Raw genomic sequence first — 19578 nt, forward strand, 5'->3', positions numbered from 1 at the left:
GCAATTTGCTCATTTAAATTAAGGTATGAAAATGAATCAATAAAAACTAAATGCATGCTCTTAAAAAGGACTCAAAAATATTTCCATCTGCAGTTTTTCAAAAAAAAAAAAAAAAGAATAAATCGAGATATGAGCTGAATTATTCTATTATTACTTCTCTAAAGCTCCTTCATAACATTTAAACGTATTTAACACTATTGATGGCTGGTTTATCTTGGATATCCATTTTAAAGCAGATTTTTTCCTTTTACTTTCATGCAGGCACATAATTTCCCTTAGGCTTGTAAAATATTTGACCTGTCAACATTCTCCGTATCAATTCTTTCCTCAACAGATTCAACTCTTTATCTACTTTCTTCAAGATTCCATGGTTCTCCAAAGCACGTCTTGATAAGTAAGGCAACACTTCATCAATGGGGCCGTAAGGAACATATTTATACACAGAATAACCAGCCTGACCTAGGAAATAAAAATGCCAACAAATTAGCCATTTTTGAGTATTGAAATTTAATAAAACAAAGGGCCAGGGGAGGGGAATATTCTACTTAATAGGATGATGTGATTTAACTCATAACTGGAGAGAAAGTGATCCAACAGACTTTTTTCCACATTTTTATTTCTCTTTAGGTATTAAAAAAAAACTTTTTAAAAATATATCGCCAATCTGTGATACTTTCATATAAACTAAATTTTTAAATCCAACTTTTGATAAAAATATATCTCTCTGATCTTTGGCAGGCCCGTCATTTAGTGTGGGGAGAGGGGGGGGGGGAGGTCAGGAGTCAGTGGGTGCCAGGGGGTACAACTGACCCCCTGGCTTTGCAAAATTAATGTATTTATGTATAAGAGGGCTTGGTTTTTTTTCCAGAAAATTTGCATTGAGTACATACCCTTTGACCCCCACCCCCCCCGGAAAACTTTGAAATGATGAACCTGGATTTAGGAAAGGGGTTCCCAACCCTTCAGGCTTTTTGTCCCAAATTGCACCCTGATGTAAGGTGACCCCTCCCCCCAAATGTGATCAATACAAGTAGCACAATCGGAATTTAAAACTGAAACTGCTCAGGAAAGCTGATAGTGGTGATTTAATTGAAGTGCAGATAATTTCATACACAATATTCAATATTACTACTCTTGTGTCTTGTCTTGTTTCAAGTATCTTTACATCTTGAAGTACGATTATGAAGCCTAATTTTGTTATTATTATGTTTCAGTTCTTATTTCATGTCATTTTTAAACCATGTGACTGTGACTTGTCGAATTAATACAGTAAAACCTGTCTACAACGATACTGTTGAGACCTAAAAAAAATATCGTAATAGACAGGTTATCGTTATAGACATTTTGATTATTCATGCTGACATTTTAATGGGGCCAAAAAAAAAATGTAAAAGACAGGTTATCTGTAAAATACAGGTTATCTTTATGTACAGTATCCTTATACACAGGATTCACTGTAGTTATTTCAGGAATTTCGAGTTATCTAAGTGGTTAAGTCTACATTCACAAAAATAGTGGAAACAACCTTTGAAGTTGCATTTTAAACAAGTAGTACTATTTGGTAGTGTGTGAAAAATCTGTATGTGTATTGAAAAGCACACACCGTTAAAATGATATGATATTTAAAATACCTATTTTTTCAAGTTTAATGTAATACATTGACTAACACGTGTGTAATAGTAGTGACTAAAGGATGTTATTTCATGTCAAGAGGGCTCCAGGCTCTAATAATGTTTAAAAAACGTATTTAAAGTTCATAAGCAAGTTTTTTTACACTCAAATTATGAAAAAAATAATCTTACTTTGTAGAAATATGGTAGAGTTTGGATCTGATTAACTAGGAAAAAAGAGGGTTGACCATAAATTATGTAATTACAAGAAAACAAAGATAATCATGAGTAAAAGTACTTACCAAGCAAAAAACTCACTTGGTCGCACATACCCAACAGTTGACCAAAACATACAACTTTATGCTCTGGTTTAATTCCAAGTTCTTCCATTCTGTTACAGAAAAAAAGGGATTGTTTGAAATTGCTGCACTAAATGCTGAAGGTAGTATTTCAAATATTATTTATAAATGCATTTTTAAACAAATGAAGTAGAATATTACTTAAAGCATAAATACTTAAAAATACATATTGATTCAGTCACAAACTATTTCATCTGAAGTTAAAATTTAACTTTTGAGCTAAGCAAATTTTTAGGAGCTTACTTAACAGTTAAATAAATAAAACATTTTAAGAAAAAGAAAAATGAAAACAAAACAAGTCATGGTTGCTTTTTTGTTGTTTGTTCTATTTATAAACACTGTACATTTAATTAACAGTTTAGACTGATTATTTTATATCTATCACATGTGCTATGCAATTTTTTTTTAGCATAGCTTGATAAAAATTAGTTTAGTTTTGTAAACCTCTTTTGAATGTATTGACGTTTTCAGACCATTTAGCAAAAAATTGTATGAAACAATCTTGACTTTGAAACTTTCATAAAACTTTTTTAAAAAAAGTGAATACGTAATTTTTATTCGCCTCAAAGCAACAGTAAGATATCTAATCCTCGAAATAACACTTAAAATATCTTACTGTTGCTCTGAGACAATGACATCTAGGCATTAAAAATATTTTCCATGCATGTTTTAAACTTTTAAAACCTCGTTTACAATTCAAACTCTTTTCCAGAATTGGAATAACACTCGGTTTAATTTCTTGTGAACAAATATAAACTCGAAACAAGTTCAACCCAATATGTTAGATTAATGGATTCTGTTTGAGCTTTTTTTTGTAGTATTCTGTGTTCTTTATACTTGTTTTTTGTTGTAGATGTTCATAATTGGTAGTTAGGAATAATAATATACAGTCGAGTGCTGACTTACGCGAGGGATGCGTTCCAAGACTCCTTGTGTAAGTAGAAATTTCGTGTTGTGGAAAAATATATGTACAATTGTTTTAGAAGAATACCAAAGTTTTTTAGACACTTATAAACACCCCCTCAAACTGCTTTAAAGCATTCCTCAACTGTACACTACAGTTTCTTACTTAAAAAAACTGAACTTTTATTGTATTTAAAAAATAAAAAACTGTTTTATTCAACATGAAATACTTTAAAATTGGAGGGAAAGACTTAAAATAAAACAATACGGGTGCGTACAGTGTGAAGTAATAATAAAATGCCGCACTAAAACAGTACTGTACGGTATATACAGTAACAATATTTATGAGTTAAAAAAATGAAGATAATGATTTATGCTCCATGATCAGATCGTTCTTCTTATCTAATACATTTTTAAATACGGTTGAATCGCCTTATCTTTTATAACGTTTCAATTTATGGCAACAGCCCCTATTCCTGATCTCTTTAATTCTACAATACAAGAGCAGCTTCCATTTTCATAATATTTACTTTGATAGACTACTCTGCAAGCTTCGATATTGAAAATAAGTTCTGAACTTTTTCGGATATCTTTTTGTTCTGACTTTTAATTGTATGTATGAATAATTCACTCATACTTATTATCGCGCTACCGTCGACGTTTTGTAGTTGTTTAGTCAGAAACTTTCTTTTTCTTCCGATCTTCACAAAATTTAGATGAAGGTGCAACTAAGGTGCCATTATATTTCATCAACTTTCATATTTAGAATGAAAAAAATAAATAAAAGGTTATTTGCTGCACTAACAACACAATGCATAGACTAATTTGGTGTGGGAACTTTTGCTGTCAGTGATGCTTTTTGGGATGTAATAACACTCACGAAATCAATATTTAGTAGCCAATAACGAAGACCATATTTCCTTCCAAAAAAATTGTGTTCTGGACGAAAAATTCGCGTTAACTCTAAAATTCGTTATTCCTGAAAAATTTTGTGTTATAGCCTTTTCGCATAAGTCGAATCACATTGTAGCGGGAGTCGACTGTATTTAAAAATTTTCAGCAAAGTTATTTTTTCAAAAAGCTTACTTTTTAACAGTAAAACGAACAGTATCTTCATTGTGCGAGGCCACCATGACTCCTATTTTCTTCTCTGCTGATGCTGTAAGATCCTCATGGATCTGTCTCAGAACCTCACTGAGAGTTTTGTGGTACATTTCAGATGTAGCTTCATAAGTGGGATTGATTGGGTCGGGATATCCAATCTCTTGAGCTCTTATTCTTTCCTATCAATTAAAATCAATTATTAAAACATTCTTAGATAACTTAAAAGACAACAAACTAACGAATTAAATCAGGGTCAGTTGAAAATAAGAAACTTTCTTCAGTACTTTTCCATTATAGGAAGTAGGTGCATTTTTAATCTTAAAAGACAAGTTATTAAACTGAATTTTCAAAACAAAATCCAACCCCCCACCCCCTAAAGAAAAAAAATAATTCAGAAGAATTTTCTAGTGAATTAAGCAAAGATCTATTGTTAAAATAAATTCCTTTAAGTCTTAGTTTTGCATTTTTATTTATGTGTTTAAGATGGTCCAACTTTTGATGCCTTCAATGCTTTGTTTAACCTTAGCTACTCCATTTTTGAGCAAGAACTGAAATAATCAAAGTTATTTTCAAAGAGATTCGGGCATGAGTCTTATGTTTGAATTTGACAACAATGCTTATTTTTGTTCTTAACTTCATGATACTAAAATTCATTTTACAGGATTATTAAGGAAAATGTAATGATGCAATTTTAAATCAATCCTAATAGCCCCTAAAAGTTTTTATGTATGTAAAATATGACATGTAAGGTATCTTCACAGTATTTACATGAATTCTGTTAATTCTTAATTTTTTTTTTAAAATTAGTTTGCTCAATGGCTTTCTAGACACATATTTGAATTACATAAAATTTTCTTCTAACAATTTATAAAATTTAAATATGTATCAGGTAGTTTAATGCAAGCTGTCACAATGTAAAGCTTCTAAAATGTGACAGGAAATTTATTGAGTTTTCTGATGACGCACACAAAGAGAAAGAAAAAAAAAATCTGCAGGTTTGTTGAGGTTGTGTGGAAAAATTTCAAGAAACTTTTACGATGTCAGAAAGTTTTTTATCTGCTAATTAAAAACTCCCCACATATTTGTTTTGCAATATTTACAAAAAAAAAAAAAAAAAAAACTAATCACAGCTGCAAATAGTTTAAAGTAAGAAAAAGAAAAAAAGCTCTGTCCTTTTCATGCAATTATGTAGATTGTAACAATAAATAAGAAACTAAATGTATACTATATTACTATTTGAAAATATTTTTTGACACTTGCATAAATAAAACAAATGTGTTAGTTTATTAAGTCTGTCCACGAAAAGTTGACACTTGGCTCCTCCTCGCTTCAGAACTTTCCGTTTTCGTGAAGGGGCGATATGAAGAGGAAAGTTCCTTTCTTCCTTCTCTACCTATTTTAAGGAATGGACTCGTTTTCTCATATGATTGACAAGAGTCATTTGTTCGCGGTCGGACTATATTTATTATTCATTATTTTTATGAATTTTGAGTGTGCAGTATACATAAAGGAATATTTAAAAGAGAGTAAGGGGATATGTGTATGTGTGTGTAGGCATGTGTGTTTATGTTTGTGTGCAGGTATGAGTGTGTGGGTAGTTGTGTGTATGAGTGTTTGTGTGTGTGTGGGGGGGAGGGAGTGCGTATGTGTGTGTAGGCAGATGTGTTTGTGTCTGTGTGCAGGCATGAGAGTGTGGGTAGTTGTGTGTAGGTGTGTGTGTGTAGGTGTCTGTATGTATGCGTGTGTGAGTATGTGTTTGTGTGTGTGTATGTGTGTAGGCGTATGTATGTGTGTGTATGTGTTTGTGTGTACGTGCGTGTATGTATGCGTGTAAGTGTAGGATATTGACGCAACCTGGAGATGGCTTTCGCTATAGGAGCAGCATCGTGAGGAGCCAGTCGACGGTGATGCTGCGGAGGGTGCTGGCGTGAAAATAAAATGATAGGACCTCAAAATGGTCAAATGAAAGCAATAAGCAATCGTGATTTCTCAAAAAGATTTATCACATATCTCATTTAATTACCTGCTCCATATAAGCTCCACGGACCAATTTAGCACCAAAATAAAAGCCTTGTCTTTTAGCTAAATTCAAATCAAGAACAACATTGTTGTATGCTTCCTAAAAAAGAGAATAAAATTGTAACAATAATAAATTTAACAGCATTTTATTTCACATTATTACTAAACATACTGAAGTCTGTAAAACGTATGTGATTGCAATTCTAACTGAGAGAAGCATTTTGAATTCCAAATTCAACATGTTTTGAAATGTATGAAATAGTAAGAAACAAAGTACAGTCAGTCGCAATAGAACCAATCCAGCAAAACCCAAGAAAAACTGCGACTCATCGGTAATTTGACCTACCACTAGTTCTTATTTTTAACATTTTAGTAATGGGAGCCGAGAATACTTTCATTAATGTGTAGATAACTGATAAAATTATAGAACATATAAATTATTTTATTGAAAAAATATCCACAATTCAAAAATAAATAAATAAATAAATAAAAATAAAATAAAATAAAAATATAAAAAAATCCTACTTTTTATTTGAATACCATCTTTTACAGATAAGCTGCCATTTTAAGTTGCAACTAAGTTTTGTGATTGGTAAAATAGTAAATCCTCAAACTTTGTGTATAAATGTTTCTTCTTCAGAAATACTTCCATTTTTATCCTCAGACAATCTCTTTGATGGAAAAATCATGGCAAAATTCGATGCTTAAATTAAATTTTATAAAGGCAGAGTATTTGCATCATTCTTTTTTAAACTTCTTAATAACTATTTCTTCAATTTCAATAATCACTTTCTCACTGCGTGTTTCATTCAAGAAGACACACATTTGGACACAGTTAATTACTGACACTTTACTAGCTTTACTACATGCTGCTTCAACAGGTGCTCTTTTGGCTTTTGGAGTCAGTAGTGGAGAAATCACAAGAGAAGTTGAAATAATTTTCCTATTTACTTGTGAGATGTTTTTGTTATTTTAGTAATCTAATTTTGTGTCAGTCATCTTTAAAAAAAAAACTTTGAGTAAAAAGAGGTGAACAAGGAGATATATGGATGATAATCAATATGAACAAGGCGTATCCTGCTCAGAATGGAGGAATTTTTTTTAAAGCAGTTTTTTTTTTTTTAAAATTTGAAATATTTTCCATTTTTCAAGCGAGGCAGTTTTCCTCCCTCTAGATAAGGAGATGAACATGAAGTTGAAGATAAAGACGTCAAGGGATCTGATAAAAAAAATAGAGATGCAGTAACATTCAAGTTTTCTGGCTTAAAATTAACGCGGATTGACTGACCTATACCATCTCAAACTAATTTTAAGATTATGATTACCAGAGTAAGTTTAACTCCAAACATAAAAAAAACCCTATACAGTTTTTTTTTTTTAAAGATTACAACTTATGAACTACATTTGAATTTAGAAAAAAGGTAATAAATCATCTAGAACAGACAACAATCACATATTCATCAATATTTTGCAGGTACTTGAATTAAATGAAAAAAAGCGACACCACAGCTAAAAGTTGGTCTTTTAAGCTGAAATATGTTTATTACAAAAACTAGTATGTTGTGACCATCACGAAACTTTCTTCTATATCTTTCTTATAATTCTGATCCCTCCCTATGCTTGACAAGGAAGCAATATTCCCAACAAAAAGAAAATTACACTTGCCAAAACTTGACGACCATCCCAATCCCCAATTTATCGCAAAGGCAAAGAAAAGAGTGAAAATTGAAAGTTATTTTAAAAGCCTTGCTTGAATTAATTACAAATATTTTATCTGTCAACAAACATAAGATGGCAACAGTTAAAAATTTTAAATCATTGAGATAATATTTCTGATCATTTCCATACAATTAAAATCACGAGAAACAAGCAGACGACAGACTATTACGATTTATTTTTCTTATTGTTGCAATTATAAAACTATTTTTATTCACACAAAAAATTAAAAAAAAATCAGCCCCTCCATTAAGCGATATGTGCCAAAATTGAACCAACATCTGTCTAAATATGGATTCACATCTATTCCAAATTTCATCCAGAACCTAGCATTACTTCTTGAGATAGGGCACTCAAAATGGAAAAAAAGAACGGGTGATTGCGCCATCCCCTTTTCAGCTGTTGACACCAAAATAAAATCAGCTCTTATACCCACTAAGGGCTACTTGTCGACAAATATTTGTTTGATTCCATTCGTTATTTCTTGAGATACAGCAGTCACAATTGAAGACAAAGAACGTTCTATAGCTCAACACCCGTTTGAGCTATTAACACCAAAATTGAATCAGCACCTGTACCTGTTAGGGGCAACATATGGACCAAATTTTGTTTGATTCTGCCAGTTACTTCCTGGGGAATAGCAGGCACGCATAAATCAAGAAATGTCTCATTGCTCCATCCCCCTTAGAGGAATTCGCGCCAAAAACCAATGGACACAAGTCCAAATTTTCGTTCGATTTCATGCGGTAGTTTTTGCTGTAGAGTGGCAACAAAAAACTGGTCACACACACACAGACATAAGACATTTTCCAAAAATGGTCCAAATGAACTCAGCACACTTCAAAACGTTCGAATTTGTCCAAATTTGAAATTCGAAAATTTGCACAAATCAAATATTTTTGTCTATATATTAGATATAGGAGAAAGTAATTAGAAAAAAAAAGAGAGAGAGAAAAAAGGGGAAAGATTTCAGCCCCTGTCAAAGATGATATTAATGAACTGAATAACTCAAGTTCAATTAAAGCATTAGAACTTCAGAGGGAACATATTTCGGTTGTTTACATTTATCAAAATTAAAGATGTTAATGGGTTAAATTTTTGGATGGAAAGCAGGATGAGGTGTCATTGTTTTAAGATATTCATATCTCAGGCTAATCTTGAAATAAGGAAATTTTACTACTGTAGTAGGGTTGTAGAAACTTGGAACAGCTTACCATAAGACGGGATAATGAGCAAGGGGTGGATAGCTTAAAGAGGGCCATTGATCTTCATAGGGGACTTAAGCAATGAAAAAAAAATCTCAAAGCAGAAGACAAAAATTTCTAACCTTTAAGTAGCATTGATAAGTGTTGAAAACAATAGCTTTCTGTTTATTATATTTCCGCATCATTTCCATTGTTATCCTATTGATGGCTGGCTGAAAATATGATTGTTCCGCATCGATCATCACACGCACATCTTTTTCCCGGGCACTCTGTCAAAATATTTCAAGGAATTTATTAATAAATAGGCACATAAAATAACCCAAATGTATCTTTTCATTTCCAAATAACAGTAGATTCATTCCAATTGAAACTGTTTTCAACACTCACAATTGTCAAAAAAGAGCACAGCATTTTATTATTTTCCAAATAAAAATCTGTTTGAGGAAAAAAAAGAAGAGAAAAGTAATATGATCGTGAATCATTTTTCAATCAATTTCAACTGTCAAGAATATTCTTTTTAACATTAAACTATCAAAACAGCAACTATCATCAATATCCTCCATAAAACTATGATACTAGAAAAATGAAACAAAAATAATAATGATCGTTGAATGGCTTTTGTCAGATGTCTGTTCATTCATGAGCTCAATTCTTTTGCTCTGAAAAAGGCTTTCCTTGTAATTCCGAAACATGTGTCTGCAGCAGGGCCGGATTTGGAAGTGTGGAGGCCCCGGGGCAACGAAGGAGTGGAGTTTAAAAATTTTTCATTCAAGTCATTTCGTCAAATAATTTTGAAAATTTTTGAGCTCAAGAAGCGAGAAGTTGTAAGGATGATCTGCAAAGTTAACCATTTTTCGGATTTTTTTTTACTTACTTTATTTCTCTTTAACTCATAGGTACAAATTACAAATTAAATGAATAAAAAAAATATATTGCCACTGAAATGCTTGAACAAATAAAAAATTGATAGTAAATGGATACTTGCAATCAGGGCCTTCTGATACATCGATAATAAAATTATTTTTGTGCAAGCATTCTTTGTAGAAAAAAAAAATGTCTGGGAGAAAAAAACGTAAGATTTGCTGACCCGTGAAAGTTAGGATATTTTGTAAAAATTTTATTGTTGGGGGCCCCTTTGTTGTGGAGGCCCCGAGGCAGTAGCCCCGCCTGCCCTCCCTTAAATCCGGCCCTGGTCTGCAGTAATCTGCAATTTGTAAAATTACACATCAGTGTTTGTTATTTCAATAATATTGAATAAGTACTAGCTACATGATTATGACCAGCAAGTTATTGTTTGAAGTAGTTTAAATTAATGCATACACAGCTGGTTTACTTAAAGTTATTTTCATTTTCTACTTCATTTATTTCCACCAATCTACTTATGATTTCGACTTCTAACACTTAGTACAAAACATTTATTAACAACTTCTCTTACATTACTAATGTAAGAGATTGTGGATATTTTCAGTTCTAATGAACTTTTTATTGCAAGTTTTTTAAAACTGTTTTGTGCATGCGCATGTGCTAAGAACGTATTTTTCACTTCTGTTTCTTGGTCTATAATCTATATCCCAATTTATTTGTCCCAAAAATGTGTTTCAGCACACAATCTAAGAATAATGAGCCTCATCTCATTACTATGCATTACCTGACATGCTGATTGTTGCAATCGAATAAAAACACATTTAACCTAATAAAACACATTTGTATTATTGCTCAGTAGACTTTGAGTACTACTGAGAAAATAACACGGAACATTGTAAACTGAAAGCTGATACTAAAAGCCACACACAAGGCCCCATTAACTCATCAAAAGGCAATAGGCCAAACCCGCTTTTTGGAGGCCCCATTTGTCAAACCTTACAATTTTAGCCAATGGCAGAAACACTTTTAATCCTCTGTGGGCTCCTAAAAATCAGAGGCCCTAGGTTGCAACCTAGTAGGCCAGGGTGGCGACAGGAACTGTGAAAAAAAATTCCTTGACTTTTCCCTGATTAAGTTCACCAAATTTCCCTGATTTACGTTGCCAATGATAATGGCTTTCTTTCTTTGCTATACTTGAAATTCATTGTATGTTTGTATAAAATGCAGTATTTTAAACGTTTTAAGTTGTGTAAAGTTGTTGAACTAAAAATATACTTTAAAAAAATGCTATTTTTTAAATAAAATGGTTAAAAAAAACATATCAAATCAATTTGGGCGGGTGGGGGGGGGGGGGACCTACAAAACAATATATTAAATTTTTCTACAAGGAAAGATTATAGAAAATTTAAAAAAAAAAAATACTTTACTTCCAGAAACCACTTAGCATAAGAATTTTAAGAAACTATTAAAATTACTCTTAAAAACATTTGTGTATTTATGATAGAACTAAAAAGTAATTGAAATTATTTTGAACTAAGTTTTCAAACAGTATAATAATTGTAGCAAGAATAACAAGTAATAGTGAAAGAATAGAATTAATGTAGTTATTCTTATATAACTAATTGACATATTTATGCAAAACAGATGAAACCATTTGACATCCATTCACAGGGAGTTTTTCTCTCATCAAGAACATAGGTTTTAATGAATGAATACAGCATTTTAACAATAAAAAAATTAATACATTTTCTCAAAAAGAATTTTAAAAGAAATAATAACTTTTAAGCTTTTATAGTATTAATTCAAAAACCAAAGATTTCTTCTTGAAATCGTGATTACAGTACGCTAATTACTTCTATACAATGGAATAAAGGCAAAGGAGCTAAGGCATTAATGTAGGCTTCCTCTTTGTCTGTATGGTTGTTTATTTTACGTAGCATTTAAAGCGTAAAAGGAAATTTCAAGCTAGGTAAAATAAACAACCTAACAGACACAGAAGCAATCTTAGGAAGTTCATTCTGTGGTTAATAAGTAAGATTCAATGCTTTGACGTTGAGGAAAAAAGATGCACAAATATGCGACTGTGTATAATCGCACCTCATAAATTTTTTTTTTTTTGAACAGATAATTGGCGGAAAATGTGTAGGGAATTAGAGTACTTAATTTTGTAAAGCAAAAAAAAATTTTTTTCTTCATAAAATCAATTTTCCCTGATTTTTTGTTATTTTTTCAAAATTCCCTGATATTTCCCTGACTTTTCCCTGATTAATAAAGTTCCCTGACTTTTCCCTGATTTCCCTGATCTGTCGCCACCCTGTAGGCTTATTCAGTGATCAGGCACTGGTCATACAATTATAGCAAGATGCTAAAATTAAGCATGACATGTGTCATTAAAGAAACGCAAAAAAAAAAAAAAAAAAAAAAGCCAAGAGCACGAAAAATTCAACATTCAAATGCCCAATGTGAATGGTTTTGGATATATTAATGGAAAAAAAATGCCTTGACCACTGAAAATAAAAGAAATAGCACCATGTTTTTTCATGATGGTGCTGTTTATTGATTTTCTTTATTTGTGGCAGTGCTTGCTTCAAGAACATTTGTTACTTTTTACCAAAATAAAATTTGAACATAAAGAATTAGTTTTACTTATACAATTTTTTAAATAACAATTCAATAAAATTCAATTTAACCATCAACTTGGTTGTATGGGAAGGAACAACATTTTAAACCAGGACATTGTATCCAGCTTGGTTATGGCTATTCTAGATTTATCAGCCCAACAAGGGGGAGACAGCAGCCTCTGGGTATCGTAACCAGACTGTGTTTTAATCCATTTTGAAGTAAATGTCATGAGGTGGATGACATTTGCAGGCTTATTTATTGCTTTTAATAGGCTCTTTAAGTGATTTCAAAACAAAAATGAAAAATATTGATACAAATGAAATTAATGAAGTAGAAAATACATTTGAGATAGCTAAATACAATTTCATTAGTGAAAGTCAAACATTGCATTTTCCTGACTACTTAAAATGATAGACCTGCACTGCCATGGGAAGGTACAGGCAGGGGCGGAAAATAGGGGGGTCGAGAAGGTGCGGTTGCACCCCCAAATGTTTTGAGAAGAATGATAAAAAATGAGCAAATTCAATTTACGTAAATCGCAAATCAATGTTCAAGAAAAACAATCTTGCTGGTTCTCCGTAATGGTTGATGAAACTCAACACATTACTTGCTGTTAGTCAATTATGTGTTTTGTTCCATACTGAGGAAATTCATATTAAAGAAACTCGACCCCCCAGATGAAATGCTGAAATGCCGTCCCTGGGTACAGGGCAGCAGTATCTGCAGAAATGAGCTTTTGAAATGTTTGACGAAACAAGCTTTGGAGTTCATACTAACAATAGAAAAATATTGGAATTTGACGCTTTGCCATGCTTTGCGGAAACTAATTAAGCAAGCTTGGACAATAAAGCTAAGTACCATAAATGATAAAAGGGCAAAAAAAAAAAGAAAGAAATGGAAAATTCGTAGACACTGCCCTTTACCTTTCCAGGTACAAATGCAATACTCTCATTTATAAGAAAAGAAAAAAAAAACAAAAGAGTTAAAAAAAAAAAAATTGAATTCTGAAATTTCGAATTCAAATTATGTTTTCGCAATCATGAGTTGTGGCAGGACCCTACTCATTGGGGTTATTGCTTCTAGAAACGGCTCCTGTTCCGCCAGGCCTGCCCCTCCTCCTGGGCGGTTACTTGTGTACAGTTGTGTGTGTGTGTAGGCCTGTGTGTATGTACATAAGCATGTGTGTATGTGTATAAAGGTGAGCGTGTGTGTAAGACACACACATGGACGAAACCGCCCGTCCAGAAGAAGCAGATTCTAGAGGAAAGTGCTCAGCACTAGAGGAGCCCCACCAGCAGACACCACCGGTCCAAGCTGAAAAAGGAGCCAAACGCCAAGGGCCGTCAAATGAGAACAGTAAGCGATCCTTATTGCTCAAAAAAGGGGGGGAGGGGGGGTGAATGCCAGATTTCAACTTATGAGAGAAGTTGGGAAGTTTCAAAATTCAAGCCTAATTTGGAAAGCATGTTTTCATGAAAAACTAGCAGAAATCTTCGCAGAAGTTACATGATTTAATTTCAATTATTTCTGTTTTGATTCTCTGAGATCTATACAAATTGGTTAAAACTATGTTTTGTTTTGAAGGAGAAAATCAACAAACTCTCACCCTGGCAATATTATGAAGGCGTCTCATCATGTTTCGAAACATTTCCTCTTCTTCATTATTTAAGGCTGCAATTATTAGCTCCATTCTTCCGCTCTGTAAACCAATGAGATCAAAAATGAGTTAATAAATTAATAAACATTCTAAAATGCTTTATTTTTGCAATCTAATAAAGCTTACATTGAAAAATAAACTATTCACTCCATATCTATACCATGCATTTTTTCAAAAAATTTTTTAGAATGTTGCAATTTTTAGTGTTGTTTATCGGCACAGCTTCGTTACACTCTTAAATGTGACAAAGAAGTTTGAAATATTTCTTTAATATTGCTTCCTATAATAAGTAAATGCAGTTTATTGTTGAGAATAATATGTTAGTGATGTTTCAGTTTAATGTTGTGCAATATTTAACAATAATAATTTATGGAATTCCAAGACATTCATGACATTTCCAGGCGGATACAGGAAACCGTTTTAGGGAGGGGGAGGGGCAGACTCAGTAGCATATTAAGGGGGTCTGGCGCCCCTGGCGATCTTCAGAAATTGTACCCCCTCCCAGCATCGTCCCGATGGGAAGTCACTGGAGGTCACTGTGACCACCCAAACATTTCTTTGGGGGGGGGGGACATTTAACTAATTAATTCCCAAATTAGGAGATAATATTGCAACTTTAATGTTCTTTCTTTTTGTTAAAAAATTATTTTCAATGCTGCGCAATTTTCCTTTGCAGTAGATGTTATGTATGTATTCGCGTGCATAATCAAATTTTATCAACTGGTAAAATTGGGATTCTACTCGGCCTATTCAGAATTCCCCCCCTTCCCAAAAATTTCAGGTTTCCCCCCACCATTTCACATAAATTCAATAAAACCAAATATATGTTTTCAATTTGTTAATAAATAGTATAAATAATGTACGTTCTTAAAGCAAAAGAGAATAAAAAAAAAATCGGTTCCATTTTTAACAATGTAGTTATTATTATTTTTTTAACAGGTTAAACTTTTAACAGAATTTGTTTCAAACCATTCGGAAAATGTACAATATACATAATTTACACACTTTCTAAAAGAAAGAAAGAAACCTTAATTTTTTTAAAATAAAAATCAAAGCATTTAAAAAATTATATTGTAATTAGAAAAGCAAAGAAAATGCGAAAAACATTGCTAATCTGAAATTGACTTATAAACACGACCACTTATATGCAGGCAAGATAAAAGTACTACATATTCGCTAATTAAGACCTCCCAATATTTTTTTCAACTGAGACTTTTTACCAGTGGTTGGAAGTAGCGCGCTACAAGTAGCGACGCTACTGTAGTAGCTACATTTTTTAGTAGTTTGTAGTGTAGCGCACTACTTTTGAAAAAAAGTAGAGTAGCGAGTAGTTCACTACAAAAAAAAGTAGTTTGTAGCGATTTCTAAAAACTACTTTTAAATAAAGTTTCCAAAAAAATAAAAATAAAATAAATAAATAAAAAGAAAGAAAGAAAGAAATTAAAAACGAGGATTCAAAAAACCTGACTGATGCAAGCCTTACGCGAGTAAAACTTGCATCAACCAGATTCGTAAGTCTCTGAAAAATACGAGCTGACATCAGACATATTTTGACGCCATATGTTCTATCTGTTAGACGCCATTAGTTTGTTTGGCATCGAAATGTTCACATTTCCCTAATTTTTTCCTTCAGCAGAGCATGGCTTAGAAAGAAAAGAATAATAGATAACTGTCAAGTAGTACTCCGTTTGTGTTTTCTGTCAGAATAGCAGAGAATGTCCCGTGGATGAACATTTTAGATATCAATGAGATTATTGAGCCAATATCCTCCTAATGTGGAAATTACTGTAAATGTTATAGAAGAGGATGACAGGGAACTGCCCTCTGGCCGGCTAACAATAAATATTACAGTGTCATAGAAATGTATAATAACGGAAATGTTTCCGTTTCGTGCAAATATGCCTGTTAAAGAAAAGGTATTAATGTCTTCCACATTTACACTGAAATCTCAACTTACGCTAGGGATGCGACTCCCCACTTAGGTTGAAATTTCGCGTTCAGAAAAAGAGAATTTATACGATTTTTTTTAAAGAACATACCAATTACTGTAGACATTTGTAAACATTCCTCAAACTATTTTAACTCATTTCATAACTTCATTTTTCCCAATTTAAACGTAGAGAACTGAAATTTTATTGTACTAAAAGAAAAAGCTGTGTTATTCAATAAAAATACGGCTAGGGTGCACAAAATCAATAGGAGAGAATGGCATAAAACAGCGTTTCTTAATTTCTTTTATTAGTGGAACCCTTTTTAATGCTCACTTTTTTCGTGGAGCCCCTGGTGTTTCAATAGTTTGCAGCCAGTATTCTGTTTCGGAGAATGCCCCGTTCTTACCTCAAAGAGACTATCACATTAACTATTTGTCATTAAATCGCTAATGAAATACATTTAACTATAGAGCATTTTAATTATTTGAATGATTGCTAATTACTATTTCTTATTGCAAAATACCAGTACACTCCTATTTGTGATTCTGATAAATACTCAGAAATTTTAAAAGGGACAAATATCCTCAGAATTTATGCATGTTGTATGATTGAAATATCTTCTTAATTAGGAAAAGAAATATAGATGTACTTTACCTACAAAAGTGTTAATAATTCACTGAAATGTACGTAGAAAAAGTTTTTAAACTTAAAAATTTTTAAATATCTCTTATTTTTTAACATTTTTTTATTTATTTACAAATTAGAGTTTTTGATGTCACTGTGTGTTCCCTCAGACAGAACTAGAGTAGCTGTATATATAGGGGCCTTAGACAGAACTAAACCATTTAGACCCTCGTGACCAGAACTCCTCCTTAAATTGGTCATCACTCGTTAAATGCTTAAATCGTCCTTTCCACTGCTGCCCTAGATACTTTTCACTCCAGAATCTCCCGTACCTGCCACTATTAGTGGCTTAACCAGTTGCATGGAACCCTGAAGACAGCTCTGAATTTTGGAACCAGACCGGTAACCGAGCAATCTCTGGTCCAGCACCCCCAGAGGTATCGTTTCACTTGGAAGACTTTGTGACACGAGCATATTTAACGTCTCTCAGTCACCTTCACCATTAATGAAGACTGTGGATCTTCGACCAGCGAGTATCGAACCCGGGAACCTCCGGTCACCGATATGCCTTACCGATCAGGCCACCACGGCCTTGCCATAGATACTGGGAGAACGGCTAGTATCAAGGGCAAAATATTTGAAATTGATGTCAAAAATCGTAATTTATGGCAATATTTGGTAATGTTGTAGGAGAGAGATTTGGGGCGCGTTCCAAAAATTTGTTCACCATTGAAGTCACTTTTAAACTATTTTCGGGGATATTAGGGAGTTAATAGCTTCTTCCGAAACTTTTTCAAAATTGAAGATTTTAACACCCAGTTTTATGTTATCTTTGGGGACATTAGCTGAAAAATAGGCGTTTTGGGATTGATCTCGATAAAATTTCGAAGTTAAAACCTTAAAGATACTATTTCATGCTATTTTTGATCAAAAATTTGCATTATTTTAGGCGGGAAATAAACTTGTTCTCATAGTGGCTATTCCAGATGAGTAATAATGCTTAGATTAGTTGCGAAAGTGACAATTAAATGTATTTTTTGAAAAGGCGTTATTTTTAAGTGACAAATTTAAAAGGTGCAGGAAGAAAATATACAAATCTCATGGAACCCCTGAGAGAGCTCCGTGGAACCCTGAGACTCCGCGGAACACAATTTAAGAAACGCTGGCATAAAATAAAACAGTACAGTACGTATTAAAATGAAACACTACAATAGTACAGTACAGTAGACACAGTAATTCGACGCACTTTTCAGTCGTTCAAGAATATCGAATTTTTTTTTTATTTCTTTAGTTGTCCGAAACTTTCTATTATTCCTTTTAAAACGAGAGAAAAACAGCCCGCTTATGTGAAATAATGTTTCATCAACTTCATTTTAAGAATGAAAAAGATGCGGAGTGACGATTTGTAAATTAACAAAGGGATGTTTTGACTAGTGGGGTACTTTTGCTTTCAGTGATGCTAAAAGGAAAGTTGATTCACGAAACTAATATGTAGTACCCACTAAAGAAGGTGATACTTAAGCCTCGCGATTCCCTTCCGAAAATTTTCGTGTTACGGGGTGAGGAATTCGCGTTAGCTCCAAAACTCGTTAGCTCGCTATTCAGCCATTTCGTGGTAGTCGACACTTGCACATTGAAGTAAAATAAGCATTCTTAGTTATGTTTCATATTTTGGATATTTATTAATATTAGATTATAAATACTGGTACTGTTTGGGATATTTTTAGAATTTCTTTTTTTAAACTGATTGAGTGTTGATGTATCAACAAAACAAAAGTCAATCATTAAATATTGTAAGTTTTCAAGATCATTTGGTAAAATTGAAAAATGCTCTTATTTCATTTTATTAGTTACGTAAGAAAGGAGATGGTGTCCAGGTCCGGACCCCTAGCTTGAAACTCAAAATCAATTAACTAGTTTTTACAAAAAATATAAGTGCCTGTAAAATTAACTTCGATAGTGAAAATTTAAGTTTTTCTCATTCGTTTAAAGATGGTTTTAACCGTCTAAATCAATTTTATGTACATATATGTATGTCTATATAAAATTTTAACCAAATTATGACTGCATACTGCATCTATTAAATTTTCAAGTAGCCGAGTTGCACTTCTTAAATGAAATATTCACTGTCAGGAAAGGATTAAAAACTTGAAAGTTGAATTCCTTCAACTTTTTAAATCCTTTCTTGTATCGAATATTTGTCGTAAAAATCGTAAAAAATGTTTGGAATGACCAATTCGCTTGGTAAAGGAATGAAACAATAAATATATAATTATTAGTAATATTTCATTTTCAAACGAGTCAATTTATTAACCTAAACCAGTTTTTTAATTTTTTCGTTCAATCCTCAAACGGTGTGTATGTGTATGCTTTTTATTTATTTATTTTTTAAAAAGTAGCGAAGTAGCGACTACTTTTCAAAAGTAGTTTGTAGTTGCTACATTTTGAAAAAAGTAGTTGTAGTTGTAGTTAACTACATTTGTAGTAAAGTAGTTGTAGTTGTAGTTTGCTACAAAAAAAAAGTAGTTTTTCCAACCACTGCTTTTTACTATTTATTATAATGAGGATAAATACTTGGCTTAAGAAAAACTATACACTTCAAACTATATCCGACACTATATGGCCTCCTCCCCGAAAAAAAAAGTAATAAACCAGCATACAACGCTTTCCACCACCGCTCCCTGGTGTGCAAATTGTGTGTCATAAGTCTTTAGCTAATTCAATGAATCACCATGGGTAACCCCCCCCCCCTTTTTTTTTTGAGGGTTAAGGATTGCTTTATTTTCTCCTCTAGTTTTTTTTCTTGCAAGACTTATTTTTATTGATATTTATAAAAGCATTTCTTTGCTCATATGATCAATTTAAAAAAAAATATATATTTTTTTTTAAAATCAGTCCAAATGCTGCCCTCCTAGCTGCTGCACCCCTGGCACGAGCCACTCTATCCAACTTCTAGTTAGGCTA

At 32.6% G+C, this 19578-nt stretch overlaps 1 protein-coding gene across 1 annotated transcript in view; it reads right to left on the minus strand.

Moving 5' to 3' along the window:
- Positions 1-225: 225 nt before the first annotated feature.
- The window catches only part of LOC129219844 (proline dehydrogenase 1, mitochondrial-like), a 43720-nt gene continuing 24367 nt past the window's right edge, over positions 226-19578 (minus strand). Inside the window, exons 8-13 of the mRNA XM_054854153.1 lie at positions 14009-14101; positions 9039-9185; positions 6000-6095; positions 3959-4155; positions 1913-2001; positions 226-459 (exon numbers count right to left, since the gene is read on the minus strand). Coding sequence (XP_054710128.1) covers positions 254-459; positions 1913-2001; positions 3959-4155; positions 6000-6095; positions 9039-9185; positions 14009-14101 — 828 coding nt within the window. The 3' untranslated portion in view covers positions 226-253. The remainder of the gene's footprint in view (positions 460-1912; positions 2002-3958; positions 4156-5999; positions 6096-9038; positions 9186-14008; positions 14102-19578) is intronic.

Source organism: Uloborus diversus, chromosome 4, assembly GCF_026930045.1.
Source record: "Uloborus diversus isolate 005 chromosome 4, Udiv.v.3.1, whole genome shotgun sequence".
Classification (NCBI taxonomy): Eukaryota; Metazoa; Arthropoda; class Arachnida; order Araneae; family Uloboridae; genus Uloborus; species Uloborus diversus.